The following is an 18,116-nucleotide window of genomic DNA, read 5'->3' as shown; positions in this document are numbered from 1 at the left end:
ATACAAGCACAAGTGCACAGGTGATACTTTGGGCACTTAATTTCTACATTTCCATGTTAAGTAGCAAAAGGAGCAGAAAGACTTTGAGAGCATGATACACTTGTTCTCAAAAGCAAGTAAGAAACAAGTGAACAGAAACAGTCAGTGTCTTCTCGTTCACTCTTACATATCACAGTTACTGTTCCTCTCAGCATCTCCTTCAACTTCCAGTACACACAACCCTGAAGACATCAAGAAACTACCTTCCCAGAAATTGCCAACTTACCAGACACCAAGGCAAAATATAAATAGACAATTAATCAGATGGACCTATTCGGGAGGGTATGTCAACTAACAGTAATGACAGCACCAAGCTTCCTGTAAAAGGAAGGGAAAAGGGAGAGCTCCTTGCACATGTATCCAAAAATGACAGCAATGTCATAGAAACCATGTAAAAAAAAAAAATCAATACAATGCAGCTGCTGACCTGGGAGATGAAGACCAGCTCCAAGCAAAGGTGAGACATTAAATCATTGACTGGAACTACTGTTGGTAAAATGTCATAATTGAATTACAAATCCTATCCTAGTCTGAATTTTCTTCAAAAAATTAACCAGAGTAATTGAATTATCCCAGTCAGGGTCTTTAAATGTACACCATCCCTCACAGGTAACTACATTTGAAATGAAGTTGAGAACTCCACTGAATGTAATTCTTCTGTTAAAGCTCAGAATGAAATAATGATGTTTCAACATGATATACATTCTATAACTTGGAATTTTCATTACCAAGACTAGTCTATGGACTGCTGATCAAAAAAGTATCAGATGCCTCCACACCTATATTATGATACCACATGTCTGTACAGATGTGGAGTATGTAAGGATCTCAGCCACGTAACGGAACACCTGGGCAACAACTCCTGTTCCTTGTTTCTTGCTCTCTAATAACTGGTGTTGACAATAAAGTTTGGCTTCTACAAACTGAAGACCTTATCATTACTCAAAATGATCTGGAAGCAATACTAAAGCCATGACAAAGTAAATTGTGTTTCATTGGGTTTTTTCCCCTCCTCTGGCTGTGAGAACACACAGATCAATACTCTTCAGCATGAGAATTCTGCAGCAAAATTTTCATTTGTTACAAACAGCAACAAAAGGGCCCCAAGCATGCCCTGTCACTTCCAGTTTAGAAGGAAACACACTAATAAACTCTTCCCCCTGGGTCATCTTTGACAATGGGCAATACTATGCCAGCTCTTATTAAAGGCAATTCATATCAGTGGCCCAAAAATTTCCTTTAAAATTATCATCTTTTGTATCCACATAGCAGAATGTCAGCTTTAAAGTGCCACTGAGATATAGGACCTGTCATTATGGTTAATTTTCAGTACAGTTTTAACACCAGGGTAGCTGATCCCTAAGGGTATGCTTTTTTGGCTAACAAGATTTATTTAGTGGTTATCCAGACAAACAAGAAAATATATTACTGTATATTGCTTTTCAAATATAACAGCAAGCAATAAATCCTACTATAAAACATAAATCTTTGTTCTCTACCATGATGTCAAATAGATGAAAATGTTTTTAGAAGATTAATGTTTTTCTTTTTTTTTTTAATGGTATAAATATATATACATATATGTGTATATATATACACATACATGTAAATATATATATTTTTAAAAGGAAGTTAAAATTCTTGGGCTTCCAATCCAAAAAGCACACAAAAAGTAAAATTAACCTTAAAATATAAAACCTATATAGCTGTTGTATATATAGCTAGATATCAAGTTTATGTTTCAAGCCATAAAGATGGTATTCTCTATCAAATGAGCTAAGCTTCTCAGCAGGACAATATTCTGCATTTAAAAGGAGAGTACTATGAACTTTGATATTGTTACCTCATTTTTTGAGAGAAATAGTGTTTTAAACACCATTTTATTGCTCTATTACACTAGAACTAGAAAACTTTGGTTATTGGATAAATACATCGATTTGCCCTGCTTTTCTAACAACAAAAGTCTGTTTTCATGATGTAACAGGACTGATTTCATTTTATTAGGATAAAAACTATCTTGCACTTTGCTAGAAAAAAGGTACACGTAACAGAATAACACAAAGCTGTTAACATATTGTCTAAATCCTCATATGGTCAGCAAAGGCCATTTTTATTGATGTTATATAGAAAGTGTAAAACCTAGTTGACCTCAATCAACTGGTCTCCCAGGGAAAGGACCTCTGCCAGCAAATGCCAGATAGCAAATATCCTAGAGCATTTCCTATGCTACTTTTATTTCTAGAAACTTGCTTTCCTTGTTCGGGCTGCAGACACAGTGGCTTACTCCCAGATACCAACTGACTGAACAGCCCTTTGCTGGACCACCGAGTCAAGCAAGAGCCCATCGTGTGCCCAACCCCTGTGCTTCCCTGGCCAAAACAGCCCCTGTACCGGGCAGCAGCACCACAGACAGATTTTGTACACCACTTTTTTTTCCCAGTTAAAAAACATTAAGCCTCACCACAACTAAGAGTGAAATGGGCAGTTCTGCAGGTGGCACAACTACGCACGGAGAGGCTTAATAGCTTATCCCAGGCCAACCAGAAAGTGACTTCTGGAAGTGAAAACTGAACTCCTATATTCAATCATATATTACATACTTCCAGAACATAAAATATATAAATAAAAAAATCATCAACCCAACATTGCCACACACAAGCTGTGGTTGCACCTGAGCAGGCTTCTGAATGAATTGCAACAAAAAAAATATTTCAAGTTGAAAAAGCAAGTTTTTGTTTTTCTTCCTCCTACTTCAGAGGTTGGAAATCATCACAGATCATCTCCATAAAGCTCTCAGTCCTCGGGTAGGTGAAAGTTTTCAACTATTTTTATATACCTGTTTCCCAGGTAACAGAGCAGTGTGTTATTTGCTGTACTACCAGTCTGCTCAAGGCAACTGATTTTAAAAGGTTAACTAAGTACAGTGGAATCTCTCTTACCTGTAAAAGTATTTATGAAAACTTAAGGAGTTTTCACCTGAAGTTCAATAAATAGCATCCACAGAAAAGCATACAGGCATGTTAAACACACTGTAAGATCAGGGTTTTTTACACAGATGCATTCTATGGAAAGCAATTGTAAGAAGTTTTGCAAACCAGTCTTTTATTTTATGACAACTTCAGACACTTCACAGGGCTATCTTTGTATGATTATTTCAGACCAAGGCATCTGTAGTCTAAATAAAAGGTGCAAGTAGAAATCACTGGTATTAAGAGCATTTCACTGGACAAAATGAGAGCAACTAAAACTTTACCTCGAACAATAAGTTGAGCAAAATTTGACACTCCAGAACCTCTCTCTGATTGAGTTACACAGCGGTATAAATCCTGGTCGGTTTTTGTCACCTCTTGCAACTTAAAGGTAGCAGCAAATCTTCTGTGATTGATATTTTTAGTCTGAGCAACTGGAATATCTTCCCCATTTCTTCTCTGAAAATAAGAGTAACCAAAGCAGAGTTATTACAAGAGACATTTAGCATGATCATCATACAATGAATACATAAAAAAACCCCAAGTATATTCAGCCCATGCCTCATTTCCATGGTAGAAGAGCTCAGTGTTGAGGTCCCATCAAGAGACAAGTGGTACTCAAAAGCATTTCAGAATCAAGTTAGGGGGTGAAAAGCACCATCAGGCTTTCACACTGCCGCAAAACATGACCACTACATACTCATCTGCCACTACTTCATAGCTGCAAGCATCCCAGGAGAGCCCAGCAGTAGCAGTTGTACTCCTAAGAAAATTCATTCAACTTTAAATAAAATTATAACAGATATACTGGGTGTATTATAAGAGATATTTAAACAAACCTGGCATTGAGGGATTTCACAGGTTTTCAACAGCTCTTTTTCAGCAATCAACCAATGTTTCCTTTCTAATGCTACCTTTTATCTGTCTAAATTCAATACTTCTAAAATTGTACCTTTGTTATACTAAGCACCACCTATCTACCTAAAGCTAGTTGAAATAAAAAGGGGAGGGAAGGAAGCTGCTAAAAGAGGAATAATGTATATCTCATCTAAAGGAAGGAGCTTAAAGAGTTCTGGAAAAAAAATCACAGCTACCACAAATCACTGAAAAATTTAATCTGTCTGGAGCTGCAGGGCAGGGTGAGAGATCAGTCAGTAAGGTAAAAATAGTTTGAGCTCTTTGGTGACCCCTTTTCCTCATTACCATTCACTTTAAATGATGATTTTTTTTATTTTAATCAAAAAACAGACCCTTCACTAAAAGTTAGCATTAAAAAAAACCCCAGAAATATGCACTAAGAACAAATGATGTCACTGCTCTTTCCCATAACCACATGTTATTCTTTGACCAGGATAGTTTCTGAGCACTCAGCTTTGCTCAGTCCCCAGAAAGACATCATCATTTCCTTCTAACGGCATCACCTGCTCTACTTGATACGTAGCAAAATGTGACCTCTGCAGACATTTTTAGCTCTAATCAACCCCTGGAATGAGAAACTTCATTGAGGTCTTACACTCCAAGCTTTCTGTCTAACACAAGAAGCGCTACTGCTGAGCCACGGAATTTAATAAACTGAAAGCCTGTGGCAAAATACAAAGGGGAGGAAAAGTAGATGAGTTAATGCTGCATGTGTATATTAGCTGGCCTCCTGTCACAGGCAGGAGTACTTCATAATACTCAAAATACTTCATTTTATATCTACCCTTCGTGATCTTAGCATGGGTTAGTCACTCTCCAAACAGTTTTGCAGTAGATTAGCCAGGGGTTCAGCACTGCTTCAAACTCACTGAAACAAGTATCTGTTTTAACTATTAATATATTTAAACAGATGAATTTTAGCTTCTGCCACCTTTCTTGCAGCAGTCAAAGCACTCTTCCCATGCTTCACTGCAAGCCCTGGTGAAAACGTTCATTTATACCAGCCTGGCAGATTTCAGTCACTGGTATTCCACTACAAAGACCGCGTCATCGTCTTTATCAACAGGTCTACTGGTGTGACTCTTCCCCACTTCATGAAGGTACCACCCAGTTTCCTTGCTCCCGCAGACACTCTCTTTGCTGTTACACCAGAAATGGCCAGGAGCCACTCCCCAGGGGTAAGTTCAGCCTGCAGAGCCAGGCCAGAAAGTACAGTGAGAGGCAAAAAGTGAAACCAGATCTCCAAAAGAATGTGGCACTTGAGACACTTCCAAAGGTACTCTCTCACCACATCTCCCTAAAACAGTCACCATCCCGTAACTGCCAAAAGCCTGCTTATCACATGGGTGCTATCTGACAGGGTGTTCATAGGGCAAAAGCAATGGAGGTTGGGTAGTTGAAAATCTGGATCCAGTGCGGCACAGCAAAGTTGCCCCATGGCAGGCACTGTCTCCCTCCTCAGCTTGGCTAGTATCTGCCTCCTATGAATAAGAATTAAGGAAGCTTGCTGACGCTTGCAAAGACTCCTACAAATGAAAAACCTTATTGAACTTCAGGGATCAATGAAATTATTAAATTCCAATATCACACGTAGAGGGGTGATGTCAAAGGCTTTATTTTTTGGTGCTGCTTAAGCTACATTAAAGTTATTTGGTGCGAGGTGCACCTCCCCCCCTCTGGTTAGCTGGCTTCTCCTGATAGCAAAAGCTAAATCCAAAAGCAGGATTTTCAAGCTACTTTCCCCCTTCCCCTCCACCTCAGTTTTGAGCAAAGGCTTGAACTCTCTGGAATGATAACTTAATATAAAGCTTGGATCTAGTGCCTTGAAATAACCAAAATAAACAAACCTCATGGTACTTTCTTCCTCTCATACTTGTCCGTGCCCTCCCACAGCACACGCTCTCACCGTCACACCACTGCCAGAAAGCCAAGGGAAGTCAAGCTCCCCCACTAAACACAAACTTGCTGCATGATTGTTAAATGACCAAGCAGAATATAATAAACAGAAGGTGTATTGTTAAAAATTATATAATAGCAGACTCGACAAGTAACCCACATAATGCATTCATTCTTGCTCTGCTATGAAGGAAAAAATAAATATTAGAGAGTTTTCCAAAATGAAGGATTCCCTTCAGTAAGTCCAGTGCTTTAAATTTGAATGCCAAGTGCTCAGTCTGCAGCAGAGAAGCACATCCAAGTTTGCTGTGTAATATAATTTACCCTCCAAAGCTCAGAACTTGCTTACTTAAGCTCATCTGCACGCTTCATGTTGAGAAACAAAGTGAGTTGGGCTCCTACTTAAAATGAAATATTCATGCACTTTCAGAACAATTAATCAAAATAAAATTTAACAGGCTTTACAGTTCTACTCCAACAACAAAACCTAGGATTTTCTTTTCTATTTACATCAGTGATTTCCTACCACTTTATCTTACCAGGCTGAGAGCAGTTGCTCAAATCTCTCTGTATTAAGATTTGTTTCTTAGGAATCCTACTGAACAATTACATCTTCAAAGTCTGTCTTCATGTACAGCTTATCCATTAAAATATTTTTCCATCATTAAAATGAAAAGTTCAAACAGAAGAGAGTTCTCACTTAAAAATGAATGTTGAAGAAAATACTTTGCATTCATTTTGGCGTGTATCCCTTACATTGGTAAGCCATTAGCCAGTCAGAGTTCAGATGCACTGCCATGATCTCTTAATTAAATTCTTCTTTTTAATGTCAGGGCATTACTACTGATTTTAAAGGAGAAGAAAGAAAGGCAGCAGTACTCTTTGCTTATTAGAGGGTTCCTGGTACATACTGTTTCAATTTATGTCCTTCTCACACTGAACAGAGCTTGAAAATGCTGCTCAATTAGGTTTTAAAAATTCAATTTAAGATTAATGTGGAATTATACTAATAGGTAATGGCTGTACGCTGTGCGATCCTTGGTTCCTCTAGTCCCTTGCTGTCTGATTTGATAACCCTGAATTGCTCATTTAGGAGAGGTCACCACCAGGCAGTTCTCCTCCTTTTGTGAAAATAACTCTGGGCTTCACAAAGAACTACACTGTATAAACACTTGATTAAAAGAAATATAAGCATGTGGAAAAAACTCCTTAATTCTGGCATTTCAGGCCTTTAAAATTATGACCTCAAGTAAGTCTCTATGACTTCAAGGTTCTTTTTAATTTGATAGGAACATGATTTTATTAATTTTTTTTTTCAGGCAATGAAATGAGATCATCTATATTTTAAACAAAGTCAACAGCAAAGTCTACACAGCTTAAAAAACTAGCATAGGGAAATTAACAATTAGCCTTAAATTTCTCTTTTCCATCTCATGAAAGAGATCAAGCATTTAATAAACATGAAATGAAATTTTAGTGGATATGCTAGAACCTAAATGGAATCAGAAGCATCTAAACCCCAGCAACTTATTTAATTTATAGAATTTAGGTGCATTTCAAATTCTGTCATATAGATTTAAAACTTATCTGCATTTCTCTCTCAATTTTCCAGGATGAAAAGTGGTGGGGTTTGCTTTGTTGTTTAAAACAGCGATAAGATACCATAGCTTTCTGTGGTGATGTTCCGTCTAAATTTTTCTGAACTCTTTTTTTTTTTTTTTTTTCACACCAGTGATTTTTATCAGCCTGGACAGCTCAACCTTACATATCCCCATCCCTTAGTGCAAACACCTTAAAATAAGTCCACTCCACTGCTAATAATTACAGTCAACTCTGGTTGCCTTCTCAGACTCTCGGCTGGATGCCAGGAGCCTCCAGAGATCAGATGTCAACACTTCGGCTGCAATGACACACACGTTACTCTGGCAGCAGCGCCCACTTCAGCTGACCCCAACTCGCTCCCTCCTTGCCTTCACTCCTGTGCTCATGCACAAAACCGACCCAGAACAAAAAAAACCTTCCCAGAAAACATACTCCCTCACCAAATGGATTAGCTCATGATCAGATTCACTGTGCAGACACGGAGAGCAGAGAAGAGGGCAGGATCTGTGCGGGGAGCAGGGTGCAAGGCGAGAGTTTGTCTATGCAACTTGGTCCCCAAAGGTGCAATCAAAACTTCACTGGACAGTGGGAGGGCTGGAAGGATGCCCCCAGCAGCCAGGGGAATTACATCTCTGCTGCCCCAGGGAAAAGGGAATTTGTAAATAACATGGTCCAAAACGTTCCTGATTTTGCTCACTGTGTAAAGGGAGAAATGTCTTTTTTTGCAAGAGGGAAATGGGTTTAATGTGGATAGCTTGAATGCCAGTAATAATGCATGATCTCTGCTGAAAGATGTTTTCAAAAAATAAAACAACTTGAGAAGAATAAACGCCACAAGTAACTATACTTTTTAAATTTTACTTACATGTAGCTGACTGGCACTTTTCAGAACACACAGCATACACTTTTACAGCATTTAGGACACAATTTCCAAACAGAGAAAAAAATCTTTCTAAAAAAATTTCTTTATTATTACTTTAAGTATATTTTAGTCTTTTACACAAATGTGTCAATATATATTCTTGGAGTGTTAAAACTTATTAAACATACTAGAAACATAATAAAGCATGATATCTATTTATTGTAAGAAGTTATAAATAAAATTTTATTTTTTTCCCTACCTACAAAAGAGAAAATGACTGAACAAGTGGCATTTTTTTCCAGTCAATTTTATTTACAAATACACAGTTTAAGCCTAATAAGTAATTTTTTCCAAGTGTAACATGAATTGGAACTATAGCTTCAATAATATGCCTAGATAGTCCTATCTTATTTTTAGTATACAAGAAGGTGAAGTAGAAATTTCTTTTGTTTGATCAATTTTTAAGAGGAATCATGCAGTCAAACTTTTTTAGTAGGAAATTAATACAACTTGCTTTAACTTTCTGGTCTCACTACATGCATGGCAAACCAGACTAAGATTCTACTTTCCATTGAACTATGCATTCATTTATTAACAGGAAAAAGCAACATAGTTTTTCCCACGGAAACACATATTGAAGATCTTGAATAAATGCGACAAGCCAAGTTTTATCCTGCATGCTGCACTGCAGTACAGAAAAATCCATGATTACTTTAAATGTCTTGGTTGCATGCACTGCTGTTACTCAAACTTGTCCACTTTGAAGTAGCTTAATTTCTCTCAAGCTGCACTCAACCTCCTACTGAAGAAAGCAATGGTTCTCATGAAATAATCTAACTGAGAGCCACCTGGCCCTTCAGAGGTGGCAACCCTGATTTATTTTATTATAAAAAAATCCACTGGAGGCAAAATAGCGAAATTCATACTACAGTGTCACTGGTCATTCCACTACACAAATAAAAATAACACTTGCTTTCTCTGGACATTTTAAAGCATCTTATTTTGAACCCTATCTAACATACACCCCCCCAAAAAAAAAAATCTATACTTAAAAAAAATAATAAAAAAGCTTTTCAGAAACCTATAGTTCTTGAATGCAGTGTTAACTTTTTTTAAAAAAAAAAAAACGTAATTCACAGAAATATGAACTCTGGTCACAGTGATTAAAGATCTATATCAACCTGAGTAGTGCATGCTGAACTACAGTATTCATCCTGCAGCTCAAAACAAAAAGTCTGGTTAGTTCAGAGAAGACAATGAAGGGAAAAAGTTACAAAAAATCTACTACTGAACAAGACAGTTCCTCAAACACTTCTCAGCAGATGATTTTACCCTTTTCTAAAAGCAGCCAACTATGCCAGCTGCTCTTATTCTTCTGTAATTCATTAAGTCCTGTAGCTATTTGAGGAAACTAGGGCCTGGGGTATTACACTACCTACTGCACATCACATCACTGAGGAGGAGACAACCTGAATGCAGGCATTAACAGACAAGACTCACAGGACTCAGCTGTCAAGGAATTTATAACAATATGTTTCTATAAACATCATCTTAATTTCATGTGTCTCATTTATATGGGTTTAAGCCACTGGCTGGCTGAGGAAATACTGCCAGGACTACACACATTGACCAAGCTTCCACCACAGCTGGTCTAGATGTAAACTACAAAACGGCAGGAGAAGGCAACAGCACCTGCTGTGTCAAGTGGTCAGTGAGCCACCCCAGGGCACCGGCACAGGCACAGTCCCCAGCACAGTCCCCCAGCACCTGATGCTCCAGCCGCTGCAGGATCAGTACCGTCCCTAGGGAAGACATAGAGGGTTGACAACCCCAAAGGCTGCTGTGTAAACTATGACTGGTAGCTATGCAGGCTGGAGGACTTAAGTTAACTGGGGCAGAATTAAATTAAAACCAGAAGGATTACAGTATTTCATGTTGCTGAAACCTAAGATGACCGGATATCTAGGGAGAACTGCCATATTTATCCAAGAAGCTGATAACTTGAGGAGGGAGAGAGGGACAATGGTTCCTTTAGGGTTAAATGACATAGATTAGCATCAAAGGTGAATACAGAGTGGAAGGTCGGGGGGAAAAAAAAAAAAAACCTTTGTGAGACAAGCAAGTTAAAAGGAGAATCTCATATATGAAGTTATGAATACTGTATTTTTCATTGGTGAATATTCTTTATAACCATGTCACAGTCAGCAGTGTGTGATACAGAATAAACTACAAGCCAAGTCATTTACAAGGAGTTTGATATAACACTTCAAGGTAGCTTTTCATACATCTTTGAAAAAAATGATTGGAAAACCAGAACGTCTATCACAGAACATAAATATGACGAGGTGAAAGTGCAGGTAAAGTAGACAAGTCATTGCAAAAGAGAAGCCCTGTCCTCTATGCTTCCCTATTCTGTTGCTCACTTTCTAAAACATCTTTTCTATAAGTAAAAGCAATCAATGATGAGACAAATGAGGGAAGCAAAGTTTCTGTGCAAGCCTCAAGTGCAACAGAAAAAGAACTTATACGCTGCTTGGCCATTGTCAGCAATCACAATAGAGGTACAATGATGTAGACTTAAGCAGCATTTACCGGCTGAGGAAAGAAGGTTTGGCAGAAATGGCCCAATTTGCTGTACAAATTAATACTTGTTTTGGGCATATGATGCTGATGATTCAAAAAGTCTGCTGTCTTCCCAGAGGCTCCTCAGAGGTTCACCCATCACTCCTACCACCCAGGGAGAAGAGCAAATCCAGAGTGATCAGTTCTCTCTCCTCCCACAGCCTCCACACAACATCAAGGCTAGGACTCCTCCTTAGGGCAAGCAGGCCTGACTGACTTATTTCAGTTCAACACCAAAAAGCACCAAACTTGACAGCTGACTAAAACCAAAAAGGAGACCAAAAATCTCCATCAGTTACACAGTCAAAACCCTGTGGATGCTAACAAGGCACCTTCTCTGAATTTTCTCTAGGCCCCACAAAAGAAAAAGCTAACAAAGCTTCTCTAACATTCAGAGTGTACTCGGCTCCCTTTAACATTCAGGGGTCATAAAATTCCTGAAAATAACAAAAAAAATTCTTCAAATGTAATGAAAATGGTTAACAGGCAGGTGCACTATAACAGCAAATGTTCAAACTAAAGAAACAGTATATTAGCCAATTAATTAACTGCATCAAAATGCAGTGGGATCTCAAAAGGCAAAGTTACATTAGAAAACTATGAAAAACTTAAAGTAGAAAAAACATGCAAACTAGGAAAATAAAATTAAATTGGATGTGACTCTCCTATTAGAGATACTTTTTTTTCTGAGACCACGAGCAAGACTCCCAACACTTCACTGCAGCTAAATGGTTTACCCCAGAGGCCCACAGCCCATACTCAAACCCTCCTGCTGAATACTGATCCACGGCCTTCACCTTCTGCATACAGTGGGAAGAGAGGAATTGTGTGGCACAACTTCCTTCCTCTGAAAGGAAATAGCATCCATCCAAAAAGTAAAACAAAACAGTCAGTGTTGTGTCCCTCAACTCCCTGCTAGAGGCACAGGTCCTCGTATACACACTCCAGTCTAAATTCCTGAAACGCTATACTGGTCCTGCACAACGATCTGCCCAAATGCATCATCACACGATACCATCTGCATGGGCCTATTCCAAAGACTTGTTAAAAAGCATGCATATGCAGTATCTAGCAAGAAAAACAAATGCTAATATCAAATCGCGTTCTACGGCAACCAGCACCAAAGCCCAAGATGCTGGTAAACAGGACATTAAGGGTTATGGCAGTTTCCTCAAGAAAGGGAGCGAGGTATGGCCAGTTGTTTGAGCCCAAACAGACAACTGTGCAGATGCTCGTTCATCCTCCAGTAACAGTTGGTACCGCTGGGAGGTCAGCCCAACTCCATTGTTTTTACAGCAATTTGCATTTTATTTTCCATAATGCTTTTTAATTTCACTTTTTCAATTATTACTCTCAGGCAATTGCTTTAATTATCTGTTATTCCACAAGGAATGACATTTTCCTCTGGCGGAGAGGGGGGCTGCATCAGACGCATTAACGCTGACGAGCCTCTCCACGGGCGAGAGCAGGGCTGCCTTGCCAGCCTTGGCAGCCCAAGTGGAGCGGCGGTTAGCCAGCACCCACAGCTATTGCTGACAGATTGGCCCGCTCGCCACCGCTCTCGTGGCAATCTGCACAGGATTACCAGGCGCGTATTAAACTTTTAAACGCATGCGGTACCCCCTTTGAATTTCAGATTTGCCAAAGCAAATGGTATCACCGCAGACCGTGGCAAAACACATCCGACTGCAAAGCCAGAACAAGCCGCTTTCCCTAATCCAATGCTATGTTAATGCAAAGCTCTGCAATGATGGATGGACTCATTAGTGCTGCAGTTATCGCCATCTGAACCAGGTGCCAAGACATATGGTTTAACAGATGTTCTAGCAAAAAGCTCTATTCTCCACACTCTGCGAGTGTCCAGTTAAACCGGACATCGATAAGACACTGAAAATCGTATTGGGCTTCTGGGAGCCACAATTGTTCCCAGCTCAGGAAGCCGTTAAACACAGCCTGATTATGCAAGAAACCCTATTGCTCTGATATCCCAATTAGATCCACAGAACAAATGCTGGACAATACATACACTGCTTTCTGGAGTCTTTGTGTACCCAAATGTTATTTATTCTAGTCAGTCAATTCTATTTCTCTGCTGTCTTAGTAAAGAAATGAAGCTTAAAACCATGGAACCATTCTCCACATAAAAATCTCCAAATCAAAAGTGCAAACAGACCCTCCCACCCCACTCCTGCATTTTCATGTTTAGAATGCCCTGTGTGCACTACTCTTTCAAATATTTAACACTTATCCATCCCAAACACAGGATTAATGTGCAGAAGTGACTTGTTTGCAAGGTTATTTATTGACATAACTCCACTGGAATGTATGGTGTTTCACAGGGAAAAAAACAGAATAAAAAGGGGGTTCGGTCCTATTTATACTAATTCATCAGATCAACATGCACAAAGCAGCAAGGTACATCGAATGTTAACAAACGAAAGAATCCTTCTTCTTGAAGAAAGATGATTCATAGACTTTAGAAAAAATAATTTTGGCAGAAGTGGGTAACAATCAATCAATTATGATGTCTATACATGCTATATTCAATCTTTTAAGATTGCACACACACACTCTTACATTCACCTCCTACAGGAAACAATTTCTCAGCAAGAACTTCCGCTAATTCCTGAAGCTTCTAAGACAGAGCATACCAAAGCATAACAGGTAGAAAAGCTAGGTTACCACCTCGGGTTGGGGGATTCCTATCACACAACCCAACTGCTTCAGTGTGTACAGTGGCACCAAGCTACAGTTGTTGGTGTGCGACACATTACAGTGGAAATTTTAAGAGGAGAGGAAAAATACTGAGTAAAAGAAACCCCGCAGCATTACATTCAGACATAATACATTCAGTCTTGGTGTGTATTTCAGAAACAGCATCAATGCTCACTTAAAACAAAAACCATGGACTTCGAAACTCAGAATTTCCTAATGATCGCAGGTCATAAAAAGAATCCTTCAGCTCACAACCATAATAGATTAGATAGTAATTAAGTTGAAAAAATGCAGAACAAAAAAATTTGAGAGCTGCATATCTGTCCTGCTCCCACACCTACTGTCTACACCTACACTGTTACAAAAGGTGTGTTTCAGACCATCTTGTTCAACCAGTCAAATCTCTTTGCCTGGGGAAATATGTTTCATATTAATGCAGCTGCAACTTTTAAAAGACTTCTGTTATCTTCACTGTTCATCTTTCAATGCCAGAGCTCTGACTGTCCCAGACCTTGGTCCAGTGGGGGGGCAAAATGCAGACGTGGGAGGGAAAGCGCATGAAAGGTGGACAAGAGACCAGATAAAACCAAACAACTAAGAGCAGAATCTGCAGCCATGAAAGTCAGAAGAAGTTCAATCCAATGTTAATTCCTATTTGTCTGAAATGTTTACAGATGTACAATTATAGAAAATGGAGTTGATGAAAAGACTGTCATTACAACAGTAAACACACAGGAAACAGCATATTGAAATGCTGTGATTATTTGGTCCATTTTTATTTTCAGACACACAAGGGTATGTGCACTTAATTATATACACACTGAGAAAAGCATAAGCATGGAACTGTGCACACACATAGATTATCTAGTATATGATATGGGCTTTTTTCCAATAACTAAAAAGAATTAAAGTTTATGGAGGACACTACAATGAGACATGCCACTGAGATCCACTTTTACTTCAGTTCAGGTTGTTATAATCTTTCCTTCTTCCCTGCTTCTAACCAAACATCCCCATCTTTTTCCACCTGCTGGCACTATTTATATGGGTAATTCAGACACGAATCCATCTAAAAAAGAAAGAAAAAAACCCAACCAACCAACCCACCCAAAACAAAACAAACAGTCCTCCCCACCCCCAACAACAACAAAAATCTTTTTTAGCCAGATCACTTTCCTGAACTGATTTTCTGGCAACCTACAAAAGCTCCAGTGTGAGTGCAGAGAGGGATGAGGAGGGTGAAGCCGAGCCTGTGGCAGCTCGAACCAAGCCTGGCTGAAGCAGTTGTGAGGCTGCATGACTCTGAACACAGAGAGCGTGGCTGCTATATTTTTTCTCCTGCTGCTGAATTTACTTTAGCCCTTCTCTGAAAACAGAGGGCTGGAAGAGCCAGAGAGCACTGGTAGATTCTGTAATGAAATCTGTGCCTACACATCGCTAATACTTCAATACAAGCAAATGAGATCTTAGATAATTTCAGATACAAAAAGCCAGACCGCAGCTCAGATCTTTCCTCGTCAAAGAATTTTAATAGCAAATTGTTTGCAGCTTTTTCTTATTTTTTTTTTTTTTTTTTTTTTTATTCCCACGGAAATATCTTTTCTCTTTCAATAAGGACATAACCAAAAGCTATTTTCTCTAACACAGCGTACTTGGAAAGTGTCTTCTTCCCCATCCCACCCCCCCCTTCATTTTTCATTTTTGCACTTTTTTTTTCCCCAACAAACTTTCTTGTTATGAGAAAAACACATTCCTGGAATGTTTCAGCTCAGGGCTCTCAAAAACAATTACTCAGGCATTTGATTTGATCTGCTGGTTCTTCCTTTCTGGCTATTCGGGCTTTATGAATTTCTGGTTTGGTCAAAGGTTAAAGTGAACCTTTTCCAAGTCACACTCCGGAGCCTCATGAGACCCATATATATCCATACCAGGTTTTAAGGAAAAAAAGCGAATTCACCATTAGCTGCATACAACAGCAGTAACTTGCTGTGTTATCTAAGGAAGAGCATTCAGAGAGGGAAAGTTGCTGATTCACACTTATGGTGGGCAAGTACGATGGAGGGGTGGAATGATGAGGGAGATAAAAAAAATGGGTCCTCTTTAAATTGGTGAAAATTTGGCACTGTTTAAGGGAAAACAAGGGGAACAGAAGTTCAAGTACGTAATTTAATAACAAGGCATCTCCAAGAATATCAAGGCACTTCATAAGCACAAGCAAGCAGAGTTATAACCTCAAAGCTACCTTATCCTTCGCACTGTGAGAAATTACCACATCTGTGATCCACATACACAGAAAAATCTCAAACAAACAATCCACCCATGAAGTATGTGGAGGGACAAAACATATGTTTTCTGAGTTGTTCTGGCTGCTAACCAGGCTTCTCAGGGGAGTGAAAGTTAGAAAGGATAATCTGTCAGAGTTATCTGACTCTGAGGAGTGAACGATAGGGAAGATTTCCAGCTGGCTGTCTCCATTGGACCTTTCTGACCCATGATCAAATGAAGGTGGTGCTTCACGGGTTTCCTGGTAAGCTCCTATTGCTGTAGTCTTGCCTTTCATATAGCAAAACCCAGCTCAATTTCATTTTGTGTGCTCTATTTGGCAAGCCTCTGAAATCAAACTCCTCCTCCTCAGTGAATGCATTATATGTTTGCTCAATTTAAACAAGTTACTACTCAATGACATGGAGTACAAATCATTCCTACTGCTATGATACCTCTTCACTAAATGCAATGCAGTTACTGCTAGACTTGTGTTCCTTTATTAATGTTGCAGCATATTTGTCCAGTAACAGATTTTGCATATCAGATTTTTTCTAATCTCAATCTATTAAAAAATATATCTTTAAAATTCTAAGTTTATCACACACTTACATGCAACTGTTAAAGGTTTGTCAGCTCCACTCTCCATTAAAAGAAAAATCAGATTGAAACGAACTATAATCAGTTACTTCAAAGTACAACGCTTGCCAAAAAATAGATTTTAAAGTTCTGATTATAGTTCATTTCCAAGTACAGTGCTTCCCAAAAAGTATACACTCTACAGTTCTGAAAATATACAGAAATACACATTTTAAAAAACTAAAGCGCATATTTAAAAATCGTTTTAAAGGAATGTTGGTGCTTAAGGTTTATGTATAAACTAAAACATACACATAAAGGTACACATACAACTAAAGTGACTTTTTTAACCCTTGTTAAGTGGCAAAATTTAATTTTTTAAGGAATGACTGTGAAACTTTGCCATCCTTCTACTTAACTGGTGGTTTTCACTGTAAGCAACCCCACCCCCACACCACAAAGCAAAGTAGCTGTTTTTGGGGGGTGGTTGTGTTGTTTTCTCATTTTTTCTTGCTTATTAGTGAGAAGAGTTATTTTCTGGTTTTAGTTCTCTCTTACATACTAACATACATACTACTCCGAATTACAGATGATAAAAAAAGTTTAAGTTTCTCCTATTATGGAGACAAAGGACATGCAACGGTCCTTTTATGTTGTCCTATTAAATATGCTGCTGAGTAAAACTGATATGCACACAGAAGTACACCCACATCCCTCCAGTCACCAGCTTGGACAAAGAACTAGTTGTAATTTATATGATAAAATAACCCTCAAAATTTATGATATTTGTGTTTTATCAGATCCCAAATGCCAATTATTTGCATTTAATGATAATAAATTTTGATACAGAGGAGCTTATTTAGAAGGAGAGAAGGCCCACAATGCCTTAAAGACCAAACCTCCTCTGCTGTCCACACCAGTTGTTCTAATTCTAATCCAAGCTTTTTAACATTACAAAATTGATTAGAAATGTCTCCATTTAACAGAGAAAAAATTGTATTTAAACTAAATATTTTACATGCAGAAAGAAAAAAAAAAAAAAAAAGGCTTAGGAATCTAAATATTTCACCTCCAGAAATCAGCTTGTCCTCTAGCCAAATAGACTTGAATGAGTTGGCCTTACCTGGAGCCATAACTTGTTATTCACTGCATCTCTCCCTGTAGCAATGCATTGAAATGTAGCATTCTGCCCTGCGTTGACCTCTACATCCCCCAGCCTCAAGAAATGTGGAGATTTATCTGCAGAGGGGAAAACAAAAATTACAAATAACATTTATTGCTAAAAAAGGTGCCAGCAACATTATTGTCTCCCTGAAGATGCATATTATAAGAACCTTTGGCTTAAAAAACAGAAACAGAAGAGAGAAAATGATTTATTTCATCTCTGTTTGAGAAGAAAGGCTGCTTTCAGTCCTTTCCCTTCTCCCCTGGTGATTCTACTAACTTTATGTTATAAATGAGTTATAATAAAGTCTTTTAAAAATCAAAGCCAAGAGAAGGAGATCAAATGCCAAAATGTCAGCAGCATTTTACAAAAATTATCCCAAAGACTTTCAATTGTATGAAACACATCATAGTGAGAAAAACTCAATTAGCAGGACACTGCTCGGGCAAATAGAGAGATACTATTCAGATTATTTGCAATGTAACTC

At 38.5% G+C, this 18,116-nt stretch overlaps 1 protein-coding gene across 7 annotated transcripts in view; it reads right to left on the bottom strand.

Annotated features, from left to right (window-relative positions):
- The window catches only part of PTPRK (protein tyrosine phosphatase receptor type K), a 418,239-nt gene that overhangs the window by 206,595 nt on the left and 193,528 nt on the right, over nucleotides 1-18,116 (bottom strand). For all 7 annotated transcript variants that reach the window (XM_074819158.1, XM_074819152.1, XM_074819154.1 and 4 more), the window contains exons 5-6: nucleotides 17,588-17,703; nucleotides 3,293-3,467 (exon numbers count right to left, since the gene is read on the bottom strand). In XM_074819158.1, the coding sequence (XP_074675259.1) occupies nucleotides 3,293-3,467; nucleotides 17,588-17,703 (291 nt within the window). The remainder of the gene's footprint in view (nucleotides 1-3,292; nucleotides 3,468-17,587; nucleotides 17,704-18,116) is intronic.

This window comes from Strix aluco, chromosome 3 (assembly GCF_031877795.1).
Source record: "Strix aluco isolate bStrAlu1 chromosome 3, bStrAlu1.hap1, whole genome shotgun sequence".
Lineage (NCBI taxonomy): Eukaryota > Metazoa > Chordata > Aves > Strigiformes > Strigidae > Strix > Strix aluco.
Note: the sequence above shows the minus strand (reverse complement) of the source record. Positions and strands in the feature narration are given on the sequence as shown.